Below are 14,740 nucleotides of genomic sequence, written 5' to 3' on the forward strand. Positions count from 1 at the left end.
CCCATACTACCCAAATATAGGCCATACAATGTTCCTAATCCTTTTTTTCCCTTCCTGTGTCAGCTTTCCTCACCTATGGTGAGGTAATGAGGATCAGAATTGAGTTTGAGCAGGGGTCCAACAGACTGAAGCTACATGGAGCCAACAGACACACTTGTCTGTTAGAAAGATTGCAAAGGCAAGTACACCTAGTCAATAGCTGTATTTCACAAATTAGCCTGGTGAGTAGCTGTGGATTTATTCCACATTTCTTGGGCAGAGGACAAGTGAGGCCAGAATGGTATCATCTGTGGATGGCTGATTTAAGACCTCATAAATGTTGAACACTTAAAGTACCTCATGCATCTTTAGTGAATTGTGAATATTTGGTACATCTTGGTTCTTCTTTCACTTTGTAGTTCAGAACATGTATGATCTACTTATTTTTATATCTCTCCAATATACCCCTAATGCCATTTGCTTCTGTACTGTTTCATCTAGCCTCCTTATTTTTTATTTTTCTTATTGTCTATAACAGAATTAAAAAGTCTTTTTTAAACGTTTTATTTATTTGTTTATTTGTTTATTTATTTAAAGTAATCTCTACACCCAACATGGAGTTTGAATTCACAATTCTGTGATCAAGAGCTGCATGCTCTTCTGACTGAGCCAGCCAGGTGCCCCCAAAATTCTTTTTTTTTTTCTGAATTAAAAAAAATGTTTATTTATTTTTGAGAGAGAGAGAGAGAGAGACAGTGGTGAAGGGGCAGAGAGAGAGGAGGACACAGAATCTGAAGCAGGCTCCAGGCTCTGAGCCGTCAGCACAGAGCCCAATGTGGGGCTTGAACTCATGAACCATGAGATCACAACCTGAGCCAAAGTCGGATGCTTAACCAACTGAGCCACCCAAGTGCCCCGCCCTGAAAATTCTTAATACAGCAAATGCATATTACAAATTTAAAAATCACGTATAGTTAAAATTACCTTTGAAAATCTCTTAAATCACTGTAAAGCAAAATGTGTGGTGTTTACGAGCCATATTGGAGGCTGCCACGCTGCCTCTCAATAAAGTCCAACACAGTGGATTTTTCCTCCTGTGTTGGAACAGATTGCTCTTTCTTCAATTGAGCACCAGAGGAAGTTGTTGGTTTCTATTTAGGGACTCTAGATGTGCACTCAGATTGCTAGGTGTCCACACTGCAACAGGCAGGAAACTGAGACCAGCTGAGGAATTGACACATTTATGTCTTCTCTCTCATGCTTACCCTGAACAGTCACTTGCTGAGTGAAATGATCTGATGCCTCTTTCTCTCAGGCCCACTTGAATTCATATGAATTAAATGTGTGTATGTTGTTCTAGAATACAAACGTAAAGTGATGAAAGACAAACAGGATATTTATAACTTAAAAACCTTTAGAAAGAAGAAAAGAGAAAGTGACATACACTGGTCACAGCTACAGATTTTATCTCCTATCTTGCTGAAGAGTTGAGTGAAGGAGATCATAGGACCAGCAGATCTCATAGACATTCATTTGTTAACTCACCCCCTTAGTAAGGAATAATTTCAGTATGTGTGCCCCAGGTTCTGTCTTCTGGGAGAATTTCCCCTGTTTATATCTCACAGGGCCATCCCTGAGAAAGAGCTTAGGGAGATTCCTCTGAAGAGGGAGGACTTGACTATTTTAGGGTGTACTTTTTGTTGGCATATACGTTTGGACCGTGGCTTGTCTTAAGGGTTAAGCAATAATAACAGCACCCTATGCAAGGATTGAGGGTTTTTGTTTTTGTTTTGTCAGTACTTCTTTAAGACTTTAGTTAGCTGCCTATTGTTTTCATTTTGGGGGACAGTGAGTTTGTTAATAACCCAATCTAGAAGGCATTTGTGGTAAGGAGTGTAAGATGGGGATTTACCAAACCTGTGACAGATGGTCATCTTTAGATCAATGCAATACTGTCCAGTGATAGGTATTACAAAAATAGAATTCCCATAGTAGCCATCTAGATGGGGGAAAAGGTGTTCCCAATTCCCTTAAGTGTTTTCCTAATGCGGTCTTGTACTCGTACTACATTTTGCTAGTCAGTTTGTTCTTTTATTTTCCTAGATGACTATTTCCTAATATCTCTTCTGTCAAACCCCCAATACCTCCTTTCCTACTCTCACTCACAACTGATGACCACCATAACAATAATTACCACACATTTAGTGGCATAACACAACACAATGTATTGTCTTCTAGTTCTATGGGCCTTGACACAGGTCCTGCTGGGTTGTAAGCAAGGTGTAGGCAGGGCTGTCCCTTTCTGGAAGCTCAAGGGGAGAATCCATCTTCTTGTCTTTTCCACCTTCCAGAGGCCACCTGCATTCCTTGGCTCCCGGTCTCCTTTTTCCATCTGCAAAGTCAGCAACTTTCTGACCCTTTTCCCATCATCACATGTTACTCTGGCCCAATCTTGTGTTTCCCTCTTCCACTATTTTTTAGTAACAGTTTTATTGAAGATCTAATTCACATACCATACAATTCACCTGTTTTAAAGTGTACACTCCCATAGTTTTAGTGTATCCATGGAATTGTTCTTCACTACAACCAATATAGAACATTTTTCATCATCCCCAAAAGACACCCTGTACACCCTAGCAGTCACCCTTTTGTTCTCCCCACCCACAGAGCCTGGCAAGCAAAAATTTTTCTTTATCTATGGATTTGCCTGTTGTGGACATTTACTATAAATGGAATAATACAATATGTACTTTTGTGCCTGACTTCTTTCACTCAGCCTGTTTTCACAGCTCAGTCATGTTGTTGCATGTGTCAGTATTTATTTCATCCCTTTCTTCTGCTTTTAGGACTCTTCTACAAATAAAATGCACTTGTTAGGAAGAAGAATTTCTGTTGGCAGTACAAGGAAGGAAGAACAGGTATGGGAAAAACTGATGAATATCCATAAAAAAATACAGCACCCTAACACTTGTTTTATTTTTATTTCATTTTGTTTTTCTTTGTTAGTTATTCTTTTCTGGTTGTTGACAAAATTTCCAAAGGATTCATCTCAAATATAAAAGGAGATTTAGGATTTGAATTGCCATAGGCAAGGTATACAGAAGAAGTCCCTCCTTGCTTCAAAATGAGAACCAATTTGGAAAGCTTCCAGGTTTACCAATAATTGGTTTATTATCATAAGTTTATTGCATTCAAAGTTGAGAGGGCAACTGCTCCTATGGTTCGATTTCGATGTCATGTGGAGGAGCTGCTCCATTCCTTAAATTGCCCTGTGTTGGAAGGAGTATATTTGCTTTACAATGGGATTCTATATTTAGATGTCAATTCCTTGAATTTAAGGCAAAGTCTCCTTTTTATTTAGTGGGCTCACCAATATATATCTGTACATCAAGCATTTTTCCTGAGCTCCACAACGAATAGCCATCTGTTCCTGCCCCACGATCATTTCACATGCAACATTTCCAAAGAAAAATTATTTATCTTGCCCTGGACCTATTTCTTCCTTTGAGTTTCTCATTTCAGTGAATCGTATTACCATTCACCAAATTTCCCAAGGTAGAAACCTTAGTCTTCCCATCACCCATACCCAACCAGTAACTAGTCTCCTGAGTTGTTATCATGAACATTTGTTAATTCTTTCTGCCGGTCTCCATGGCCATTACCAGCACCTTCGTTCAGGCCCTTCACCAGTTCTCATGTGTAAGACTGGTGAGTTGAGCCCCTCTTCTGTCCATTCTCCACAGTGTAGCCAGGGATACAGAGCTGATCACATGATTTCTCTTTCTAAAAGCTTGTACAATGTTTTACTCATTGCCCTTAGGATACAGTTCAAACTCCCATATAATGTAAGATATCTATTTTCTGAGCCTTGTCTACTCTCCAATATTTATCTTCCTCTCATCACCTTACCATCACCAATTTCATGTTATCATATTTTCCCAATCTGCTTATATTCTGCTTATATTTCTCAATCTGCATATTTTCCCAATCTGTTTATATTCTCTTTACTGTCTGTGTCTTTTTATGTATCACGTCTCTTGCCTGAGAAACCCTTTTCCCCTTTCCTCTGGCTAACTCATATATGTTGAGACTCAGCTTAGTCACTAATATCCTTTAGAAAGGATGTTTCCAGACATTTCCTGCTTGAGCTAAATGCTCCTACCTATGTGCTTCATAACTTCTGTATACTTAACCAATACCATGATACTTATCACATGGTTTTATCTGTTAATTTTATTTTATGTTTTTCCAAGCACATTATAAAGTCCTTTATGACAAAGACTATTTTTTTGTGTATCTTTGAAAGCTGAGAACCTGCCAGAGAGCTGACAATTGGTTAGCTTTCAATAAATTTTGGTTAAATAAAGGGAAAAAAATTAAATGACACTTAATGGGTGGTTTGGGAGGGCTATGAAAACACATTTCATCCCCAGTATAGTTAAGTTTTTTTATTGTGGTAAAATACACATAACAGAAAATTTACCATTTTCACCATTTTTAAAAAATATTTATTTGTTTTTGGGAGAGAGACAGACAATGCAAGTGGGGGAGGAACAGAGAAAGAGGGGGACACAGAATCCAAAGCAGGCTCCAGGCTCAGAGTTGTCAGCACAGAGCCCGACATGGGGCTCGAACCCACAAGCCATGAGATTGTGACCTGAGCTGAAGTCGAATGCATAACCAACTGAGCCCCCCAGGAGCCCCCCATTTTAACCATTTTTAAGTGTATAATTCAGGGACATTAAGTACATTTGAATTGTGGTGCAAACGTTACCACTAATCCTTGCCAGAACACTTTCGTTATCCCAAACAGAAACTCTGTGTACATTAAACGATAACTCCCATTCTACCCTTCCCACAGTCCTTAGAAACCTCTATTCTACTTTCTGTTTCTGTGAATTTGCCTATTCTCGGTAACTCATAAAGTGGAATCATGTAATATCTGTCCTTTTTTAATCTGGTTTATTTCACTTAGCATACTGTTTTCAAGGTTTGTTCATGTTGTAGCATGTACCAGAATTTGATTTGTTTTTAAGGCTAGAAAACATTCCATTGTATATGTATACTACATTCTGTTTGTCCATTGTCTGTTGATGGACACTTGGAGTGTCTTGCTATGAATATTGGTATACAAGTATCTGTTTGAGTCCCTGGTTTAAATTCTTTTGAATATAAGCCTAGAAGTGGAAGTGCTGAATCCTATGGTAGTATAGTTTATGTTTACCCTTGTGAGGGACCACAACACCTGTTTTCCAAAGTGGCTGCATTTTACATTCCCACCAGCAGTGAACAAGAGTTCCAACTCTTTTTTTTTTTCATAATTGAAGTATTTTTATTTTATGTACAATGAGTTGACACTAGGTAGGTATCTTGGATATCTGCAATTAAGGTAGGTATCTTGGATAACCCATTCAAGGAAGTTCAGTTAATCCAACTTAATGAAGCCTATATCCTTCGTGTCCTGACAGAAACACCAGCAGCACATATTGAGGCTGTATTTCCAGTTCAGAGCGTGCTGGTTTGAGCAGATGCAGCAAGAAATGAGAATGCTGGCCACATTTCCTTGAATGGCTCCAGTAGAGCTGCTGGTGATCCATCTTGTTTGCTTGGATGCGATGAGGCAAATGGCTGAAAAAGGGTTCCAGTTTCTCACATCTTCACCAACACTTCCTTTTTACTCCCTCCCTCCCTCCCTCTTCCTTCCTTCCTTCCTTCCTTCCTTCCTTCCTTCCTTCCTTCCTTCCTTCCTTCCTTCCTCCTTCCCTCCCTCCCTTCCTTTCTATGCTTTTGAGCATGAACTAGTATCTCCTTGTGGTTTCAATTTGCATCTCCCAAATGGCAGTGATGTGGAGCATCCTTACATTTGCTTGTTCACCAATTGTATATCTTTTTTGGATAAATGCCTTTTCAAGTCTTTTTCCTCTTTTTATATTGGTTTGTTTTTTGTTGTTGAGTTGTAGGAATTCTATATATTCTGGATAAAAGATATATGATCAGCAAGTATTTTCTCTCTTTTGGTGTGTTATCTTTTCACTCTCTTGATAGTGTCCTTTGAGTAACAAAAGTTTTAATTTTAATTTGGTCCAATTTATCTACTTTTTATTGTTGTTGTCTATTTGTTTTTTTTTTTTTTTTTTTTAAATTTTTTTCAACGTTTTTTTATTTATTTTTGGGACAGAGAGAGACAGAGCATGAACGGGGGAGGGTCAGAGAGAGAGGGAGACACAGAACCGGAAACAGGCTCCAGGCTCTGAGCCATCAGCCCAGAGCCTGACGCGGGGCTCGAACTCACGGAGCGCGAGATCGTGACCTGGCTGAAGTCGGACGCTTAACCGACTGCGCCACCCAGGCGCCCCTGTCTATTTGTTTTTAATGTCATATCCAAGAAATCATTGCCAAAATCCAATGTTAAGAGTTTTTTTCTATATTGCCTTCTAAGAGTTTTATAGTTTCAGCTCTTATGTTTAGGTCTTTGATCCAGTCTGAGTTAATTTTTACATACGATGCTAAGGTAAGGGTCCGGTTTCATTCTTTTGCATATGGATATCCAACTTTCCCAACACCATTTGTTGAAAGACTACCCTTTCTCCATTAAATAGTCTTGGCACCCCTCTTGAAAATCATTTGACCACAAAATGAGACTTTATTTCTGGGGGCTCTATTCTATATGTTTATACTTATACCAGTACCATGCTGTTTTGATTACTGTGGCTTTATAGTAAGTTTTGTAATCAAGAAGTGTGAGTTCTTCAACTTTATTTTTCTTTTTAATATAGTTTTGGCTGTTTGGGGTCCCTTGAGATTCTGTGTGAATTTTAGAATGGATTTTTCTATTTCTGCAAAAAATGTCATTGGGATTCTGATAGAAATATCATTGAATCTGTAGATTGCTTTTTGATAGTATTGAAATCTTAATATTATTAAGTCTCCAATCCATAAACATGGGATGTCTTACCATTTATTTCTGTCTTTAATTTTTTTCAGCCACATTTTATAGTTGTAAGTGCACACTTATTTTTCCTCCTTGGTTAAGTTTGTTTCTAAGCACTTTATTCTTTTTGGTGCTATTGTAAATGGAATTTTCATTTTAGATTGTTTATTGCTATTATATAGAAATAGCAATATAGAAATATGCACTCTTTTTGACTGTTGATTTTTGTATCCTGTAAGTTTTCTGAATTTTTTATTAGTTTTAACAGTGTTTGTGTGTATGTGTGTTGTGTGTGTGTGTGTGTGTGTGTGTGTGTAGAATCTTTAAGGTTTCTACATATAAGATCATGTTGACTGTGAACACAGGTAATTTTACCTTTTTCTCCCCCCCCCCATGTGGATACCTTTCCTTCCTTCCTTCCATATTTTTTCTTTTCCCTCCCTTCTTCCCTCCTCTACCTCCCCCTCTTCCTCTTCCTCTTCTCCTCCTTCTTTTTTCTTCCTCTTCCCTCCTTCTTCTTCCTTTTCTGCTTCTCCCTCTCCCTTACTCTTTTTAATGTAAGTTTTTACCCTTGTAAATGTCCCTATTAGAACTACTTTTGCTACATTCCATAAATTTTGATATGTTTTATTTTCATTTTAATTTTTACCAATGTATTATCTAATTTCACTTGTGAGTTCTTCTCCAACTCATTGATTGTTTAAGACTATGTTCTTTAATTTCCACATATTTTTGATTTTTTAAACTTCCCTTCTATTTTTGATTTCTAGTTTCATTCTATTTTGCTAAGATGATGCATTGGGGGCACCCGGGTGGCTCAGTTGGTTAAGCATCTGACTCTTGGTTTCAGGTCAGGTCATGATCTCATGGTTTGTGAGTTTGAGTTCTGTATTGGGCTCTGCTCTGACAGCGATGACAGCATAAAGCCTGCTTGAGATTCTCTCTCTCTGCCACTCCCCTGCTTGTGCACTCTCTCTCTTTCTCAAATTAAATAAATAATCCTAAAGATGTATGATATCAATTTTTTAAAATTTATTTAGAATTGTTTTGAATATATGTATGAAAGCATATATATATATATATGCTGATTAGTGCATACATGCTTATACTTATATCTTTTTGATGAATTGAATCTTCTGTCAAGATATAATGTCCTTATTTATCTCCTTTTTTTTATTATGAAATTTATTGTCAAATTGGTTCCCAGACAACACCCAGTGCTCATCCCAACAGGTGCCCTCCTCAATACTTATTTGTCTCTTGTAACAGACTTTAACTTTATTTCTACTTTGTCTGATATTAGTATAGTCATCCTAGTGCTCTTTTGATTATTGTTTGCATGGAATATCTTTTTCCACCCTTCCATTTTCAGTCCCTTTATGTGTCTTTGGATCTAAAGTGAGTCTCTGGTAGACAGTATATAGTTGGATCATATTTTTAGTATATGTGCTGCCGAAGCGAGCACAGTTGGATCATATTTTTAAATCAGTTCTGCTAGTCTCTGCCTTTTGATTGGAGAGTTTAATCCATTTACATCTAAAGTAATTACTGATAAGTGATGAATTACTAAATCCTATACCTGAAACTAATATCACACTATATGTTAACTAACTGGAATTTAAATAAAAAACTTGGAAGAAAAAATAAAATAATTACTGATAATAAAGAACTTACATTTGTCATTTTGCTATTTCGTTTTTATATGTCCTATAGTTTTTTGTTTTTCATTTAATCCATTACTGCTTTCTTTTGTGTTTTGTTAATTTTTTTGTAGTGACAGATGGTGATTCTCTTATTTCCTTTTGTATGTATTCAATAGCTATATTTTTGTGACTACAATGATAATTGCATAAAATATCCTAAAGTTATAGCAACCTAATTTGAATTGATAACTTAATTTCAATTGCATACAAAACCTCCACTTCTCTACAGCTGTATCCCCCTCCCCACCCAACTTTATGTTACTGATGTAACAAGTCACATTTTTATATATTATGTACCTATATTAGTTTCCTAGTGCTACTCTAACAAGTTACCACATATTGGGTGGTTTAAACAGTAGAAATTTGTTATCTTACAATTGTGGCAGCTAGAAGTCCAAGATCAACATGTCAGCAGGACTGCTTCCTTCTGAGGCTGTGAGAGACAATCTGTTCCATGCCTCTTACCTACGTTCTGGTGGTTTTCTAACAATCTTTGGTGTTCTTTCACTTACAGAAACATCATCCCAGTCTCTGCCTTCATGGTCATATGACATTCTTTCTGTGGGCCTGTCTCTAAATTTCCCCTTTTTATAGTTACATCAGTCATATTGGATTAGGGACCCACCATACTACATTGTGACCTCATCTTAACTAATTTTATCTGCAATGACCTTATACAAAAACAAAGTCATATTCTGAGGTACAGAAGGTTAAGACTTCAACATATTAATTTTGAGGGGGACATAATTTGACCCCAAACAGTGCCCAATAACATAGATTTGTAATTATTTTATGCATTTTTTCTCTTAATTCCTTTATCAGAGATCTTTATGTCTTCATAGAGCTTCAAGTTACTGTCTAGCATCCTTTCATTTTAACTTGAAGCATTTCTTGTAAGGCATTACTGAATGATAGTGAATACCCTGAGTTTCTGTTTACCTCGGAACGTCTTAATTTCTCCTTTATTTTTCCAGGAAAGTTTTGGTGGCTATTGAACTCTTGGTTGACAGTTTTTATTCTTCATCACTTTAAACATTTCATTCTACATTCCTCTGGCCTCCAAGGTTTCTTGTGAGAAATTGGTTGATATTCTTATTGAGGATCCCTAATACTTGGTGATGGTTCACTTTCCTCTTGCCACTTTCAAGATTCTTTCTTTAGCTTTGGACAGTTTGCTTATAATGTGTCTCAACTGGATCTTTTTGAGTTTACCCTACTTTGAATTCATTGGGCTTCTTGGAGTCATAAAATTTATGTATTCTTGGACTTGTAGATTTATGTACTTCATCAAATTTAGGATGTTTTACATTATTTCTTCGAATAGTCTTTTCCCCTTTCTCTTTTCTCTTCTAGGACTCACATAATGTGGTGTTGGCATATTTCATAGTATCCCACAGGTCCCTTAGATTCTGTTCACTTTTCTTCATTCTTTTTGTTTCTGCTCCTCAGACTCCATAATTTCAATTGTCTGGTTCTCAGGTTTCCTAATTCTTTCTTCTATTTGTTCAAGTTTGCTGTTGGATCTCTCTAGTGAATTTTTCATTTCAAATGTTGTAATTTTCAGCTCCAGAATTTCTGTTCACTTCTTTTTTAAAATTTATGTCTTTGTTGCTGTTATTATTTTGTTTGTACATCATTTCCCTGGTTTTCTTTAGTTCTTTATCCATGTTTTCCTTTAGGTCTCTGAGCATATTTAAGTTTTCTGTAGTAAGTCTGATGTCTGGGCTCTTTCAGGAATGGTTTCTGTGAATTTATTTTGTTTCTTTGAATAAGATATATTTTTCTGTTTTTATCTATACCTAGTGATTTGTTGCTGAAAATTGGAATTTAGCTATTATAATATAGTAACCTCTGGAGATCACATTTCTCCCCCTTCCCCAGGGTTTGATTGTGTGTGTGTGTGTGTGTGTGTGTGTGTGTGTGTTGTTGAAGTCTGTAGTAGTCTGTAGTTTTTTAGTGTTCTTCCGACTATTTTTGCAGAGGCCAATCCTCTGCATATGATCACTGAAGTCTCTGTGCCTTTAGCTGACATTTGGCACTTGTTTTTATCGAGATTTCCTTAAATGCCCAGAACTCTTCCAGTGTTTGTAGATTGATTTTATGCTAGGGCATTCCTTCAGCACTTAGGTAGGCTTGTTCTGAGGCTAGCAGTCTGCTCAAGGTGAAAGCTTAAGATCTTCTCAGACTTTTTCTGAGCATGCATCTTGCTTGGATATGCATGTGGCTTCCTAAATTCCCCCGCATATTAATTTCCCAGTTGCATCCCAGGTTTTCCTCTGTGCCTTAAATAGTCTGTTGTGTTTCCACTTGTAATCTCTTGCCCCAGAAGTCTGTGGGTCTGTAGTCATCTTGCAAATTTATGAGTAGTGTCCACTGCTTTTCCTGTATGATTTCCGAGTTAGACATAACAGAGACAAGCTCCTTACCTCAGTCCTTTAGGTATCCACCAGACAATTTCGAACAGATATACACACTAATTTGCAAATAAGGTCTTCCCTGCTCCTTCCAGTTTGAGTGATAATACTGGGAACTAGGCTACCACCACTTCAAGACCAAAACCACTGCCATGCTGGGGAGGGGTAGACTAAGGGTGAGTAAAAATGCCACAAAACTTCCCTACTGTTTGAAGATCACTTTTTATTATTATTATTGTTATTATTATTATTATTAGGTGTTTGGTTGGTGGCTGTAAACCTTTGAGTGTTTTCCAGAGATCCAGTAAGATTGGTTTAGTTTCTGCTTTTAGAAAATATTTCTGTGGGGAGATGAAAGCTTGGAGCTTTCTAGCTGCCATTTTGATGATGTCTTCTTTTTCAACATAGTTTTGCCTTCACTTGGACTTTGACCAAAGGACATTAGAGGCCTTGGCATGAGACCCAAATGAAGGTGGGTGCAGTCACAAAAAATGGGAACAAAGACACTCTTAGCCACTACAAGAAACTTGGAATAAGAACTTGTTTGGGTAGTTAAAGTTTTATAGATGAGGAATCCACTAGGATATTGGATGACAGTTGAGAACAGATAAGCTTCTGAAATGTTCTGTCCAGGTAGTAAATTGCTCAGGGAGCTGGTGCTTGCTGACAGTATGGGACAGCTGCAGTTACATGCTACAAATGGTAGGGTCTGTTTCTGGATGCAAATTGATTCCAGCTCATGAAGGGTTTTGAGCAATGCCAAAAATGATCTAGTAGAAGAAAATGTGAAAATAATGAGATGGCTGGTTCTGGTGCTAAATTAGAGCCTCCCCTCAGGGCTGAGAGAACCTGTCTAATTCAATTCATTCCTAATGGTAGCTGTCATATCAGTTTGTCCTAATCCTGACTGTGGTTCGCAGCTGTATTTCAGAAGTGACTTGGGAAGGTAAGCCTTTAGTAATTGTCTCCATCTTTCCATTTCCAACCTCTTTCTCCTGCCAGTAGCACCCCTACCTCTCCTCTCAGTCTTCTTCTCTGACTACTTATCCTCTTTTGCCTCCTACTCCCTCAGTGAAAATAATACTCCAAGGAAATAATCTGCTAAATGAATTCACATTAAGGTGTACATATTGAATAAGACTTGAGTGTAAACATGTTCAGGGGCTGTTTGCATTTTAACAGCAATCTATACTTCAAGATAAAAGAAAAGATGTCTAATTGTGAAGCTCTAATTGTTACCTGTTCAATAGGAAAAAGAATTTTTAGAGGAGCTTGTTCCAACTCAGTATTATTCTGTTTCCTAGGTATTCACTACTCCAGAGCGCATGAAGAAATACAAATTACAAAAGAGCTTTAAAAAAACAAATTTGTTCTCCCAGTGTGCAATGAAGCTCTGGGGCTGATTTGAGTATATCATTGCTGGATAACAACCTTTTACATTCGTCTAGCCAGAGACACTAGGGATAAAGCCAAGACCTTGATTATATTGAGAAGTTGAGTCAAGGAGATTTTCACCTTGCTATAGGAAAAGCTGATAAGAAGTAATAGAACAATCTAATTTAGGATCTTGAATATTTTAAAGGATAATAAGCAGCCTCCATTCCTTTTCATGGCCTTTTTTCCTGTCATCATCAGAGAATCTTCTTTGGGATACAGTACACAAAGTGGTCATTGGGGGGAGTGGGTAGTGTCAGTGCTAGAAAAATGGGTACCAGGAAGTAAGAGCTAAGAGTGGGAAACACTCTTCATCATGATTGAATCTAAACTCTCCTAGCTTCTGTTTCTTCCTCTGTAATGTGGGAACAATAATATCTATTGAAGAGAATTAGAACTCTTTTGATTGTAAGCTATAAGAAGCCATGTTGAACTAGGTTAAGTTGGGTGGGGGGGGAAGGAATTTATAGGCTTCATTCTGGATGTCCAAGGGGCATTGGCTGGATCCTGAGACCTAAAGAATCCCTTCAGAACTTTCTGGCTCTCCATTTCTTAGCTCTACTTGTTTTTATTTGGATTTATTCTCACACCATTTTAATTTTGTGTCAGCTAAGAAGATCTAAAAAATGTATCTACCAGCTTAACAATTCTAACGGAAAATCTCATTCAGATATCAGTCCCAAGGAAGATTACATTGCCTTGCTCAGGTTAGATGTCTAAACCCTAGCCAATCACTGTGTGGTGGGATTTGTTGATTGGCCAGCCTAAATCATATGTGTAACCCAGTGACTTGGCCAGTATACCATAGATCCTTTCCAGGATCACCTTGCATGGAGGGAAAATTCCCTAAAGGATTCAGGAAGCAGAGGATGGGAAAGTATGCTGGGCATAAAAATATTATAGCTATTATAATCTATCCAACCTACCACTACAGGTTAAAGAATCAAATGAGCAGATACAGGGAAGCTGTTCATAAAATGCAATCATAATTAAAACTTTTTATTCAAATGATGGTAAATACCATGATCATTGAAATCAAGAAAGCTGCACTGTATAAAGATGGCTTTATTATTATTATTAAGGATGGGAAAAGATGAACCATTCAACATCTGGTGTGAAATAACTGGATAGGCCTCTGAAAAAAAATGAAAGTAGAAGCCCTACCTCTCACACATAACAAATGGATTAAAGATTTAAATGTAAAAATGAAACCATAAAAGTACTAGAAGAAAACATGAGAAAATTCTTTTATAATCTTGGAATGGGAATGGTCTTCTAATCATTATTCAAAATTCTGAACTCATAAAAATAGGACTGATGAATAAAACTACATCAGGGGCGCCGGGGTGACTCAGTTCATTAAACATATGACTCTTGATTTCAGCTCAGGTCATGATCTCACAGTCATGAGATGGAGCCCCGTGTTGGGCTCTGCGCTGAGCATAGAGCCTAAGATTCTCTCTCTCTCCCTCAGCCTCTCTCCCCTGCTAGTGCTCTCTCTCTTTTTAATTTTTTTTAATGTTTATTTATTTTTTGAGAGAGAGAGAGAGAGAGAGAGACAGAGCACAAGTGGGGGAGAGGCAGAGTGAGAGAGAGAGAGGGATACCAGAATCCAAAGCAGGCTCTAGGGTCTGAGCTGTCAGAACAGAGCCTGATGTGGGGCTCAAACCCATGAACTGAGAGATCATGACCTGAGCCGAGGTCGGATGCTTAACTGACTGAGCCACCAAGGTGCCTCTCTCTCTCTTAAAAAACAAAAACAAAAGAATGACATCAAAATCAAACACTTGTATGGTGAAAAACATCATTTGAGAAAAAGTCAAAAGGCAAAAAACAAATGGAATAAGAGGCAGTAATGCATTGGAGGTGGCCTGCACTGGCTCACAGGAGCTGATTATTTAATTTTCAAGAATTTTGAAAGCTGATTATCAAACACAGCCATTATTTAAAATTAAGTCATACAGGCTTATAATTAAACACAGAATGTTACAAACAAAGGTAAAAAATACTCCAAACGCATCCCTTTCTAATTGTTTAACTACATTTTACTGTCATCCATGCTCTTGAGGTTATTTATACGTATTGTGTCTGTACCGTGGAGATATTATATAATGGTCCGCTGCTGCACATCTCTTTCCAATTCCACATTTAGAGATATCATATTGGTAGCTTGACATTATCTGTGGTGGGAACATTTACATCATGGAAGTTGCCAAATGCTGTGAACCAGGGCATATTTTCCCCAGAGACCACTGTTAAACATTAATCAACACAGCAGT

At 37.5% G+C, this 14,740-nt stretch overlaps 1 protein-coding gene and 1 pseudogene across 6 annotated transcripts in view; one reads left to right on the forward strand and one right to left on the reverse strand.

Annotated features, from left to right (window-relative positions):
* Positions 1 to 14,740, forward strand: part of LOC122231224 — a 73,698-nt gene that overhangs the window by 9,049 nt on the left and 49,909 nt on the right. For 3 of the 6 annotated variants that reach the window (XR_006208411.1, XM_042958708.1, XM_042958711.1), the window contains exon 2: positions 2,826 to 2,897. Coding sequence is in view for 4 of the 6 variants with exons in the window: in XM_042958708.1 (XP_042814642.1) it covers positions 2,844 to 2,897 (54 nt within the window). In the remaining 2 variants the exon portion in view is untranslated. Of the gene's footprint in view, positions 1 to 63; positions 179 to 2,825; positions 2,898 to 11,435; positions 11,500 to 14,740 lie in introns of all 6 variants that reach the window. The other 3 variants (XR_006208412.1, XM_042958710.1, XM_042958709.1) reach the window with 2 other exon arrangements.
* On the reverse strand, positions 5,405 to 5,576 carry LOC122231225 (annotated as a pseudogene).

This window comes from Panthera tigris, chromosome D1 (assembly GCF_018350195.1).
Source record: "Panthera tigris isolate Pti1 chromosome D1, P.tigris_Pti1_mat1.1, whole genome shotgun sequence".
NCBI lineage: Eukaryota > Metazoa > Chordata > Mammalia > Carnivora > Felidae > Panthera > Panthera tigris.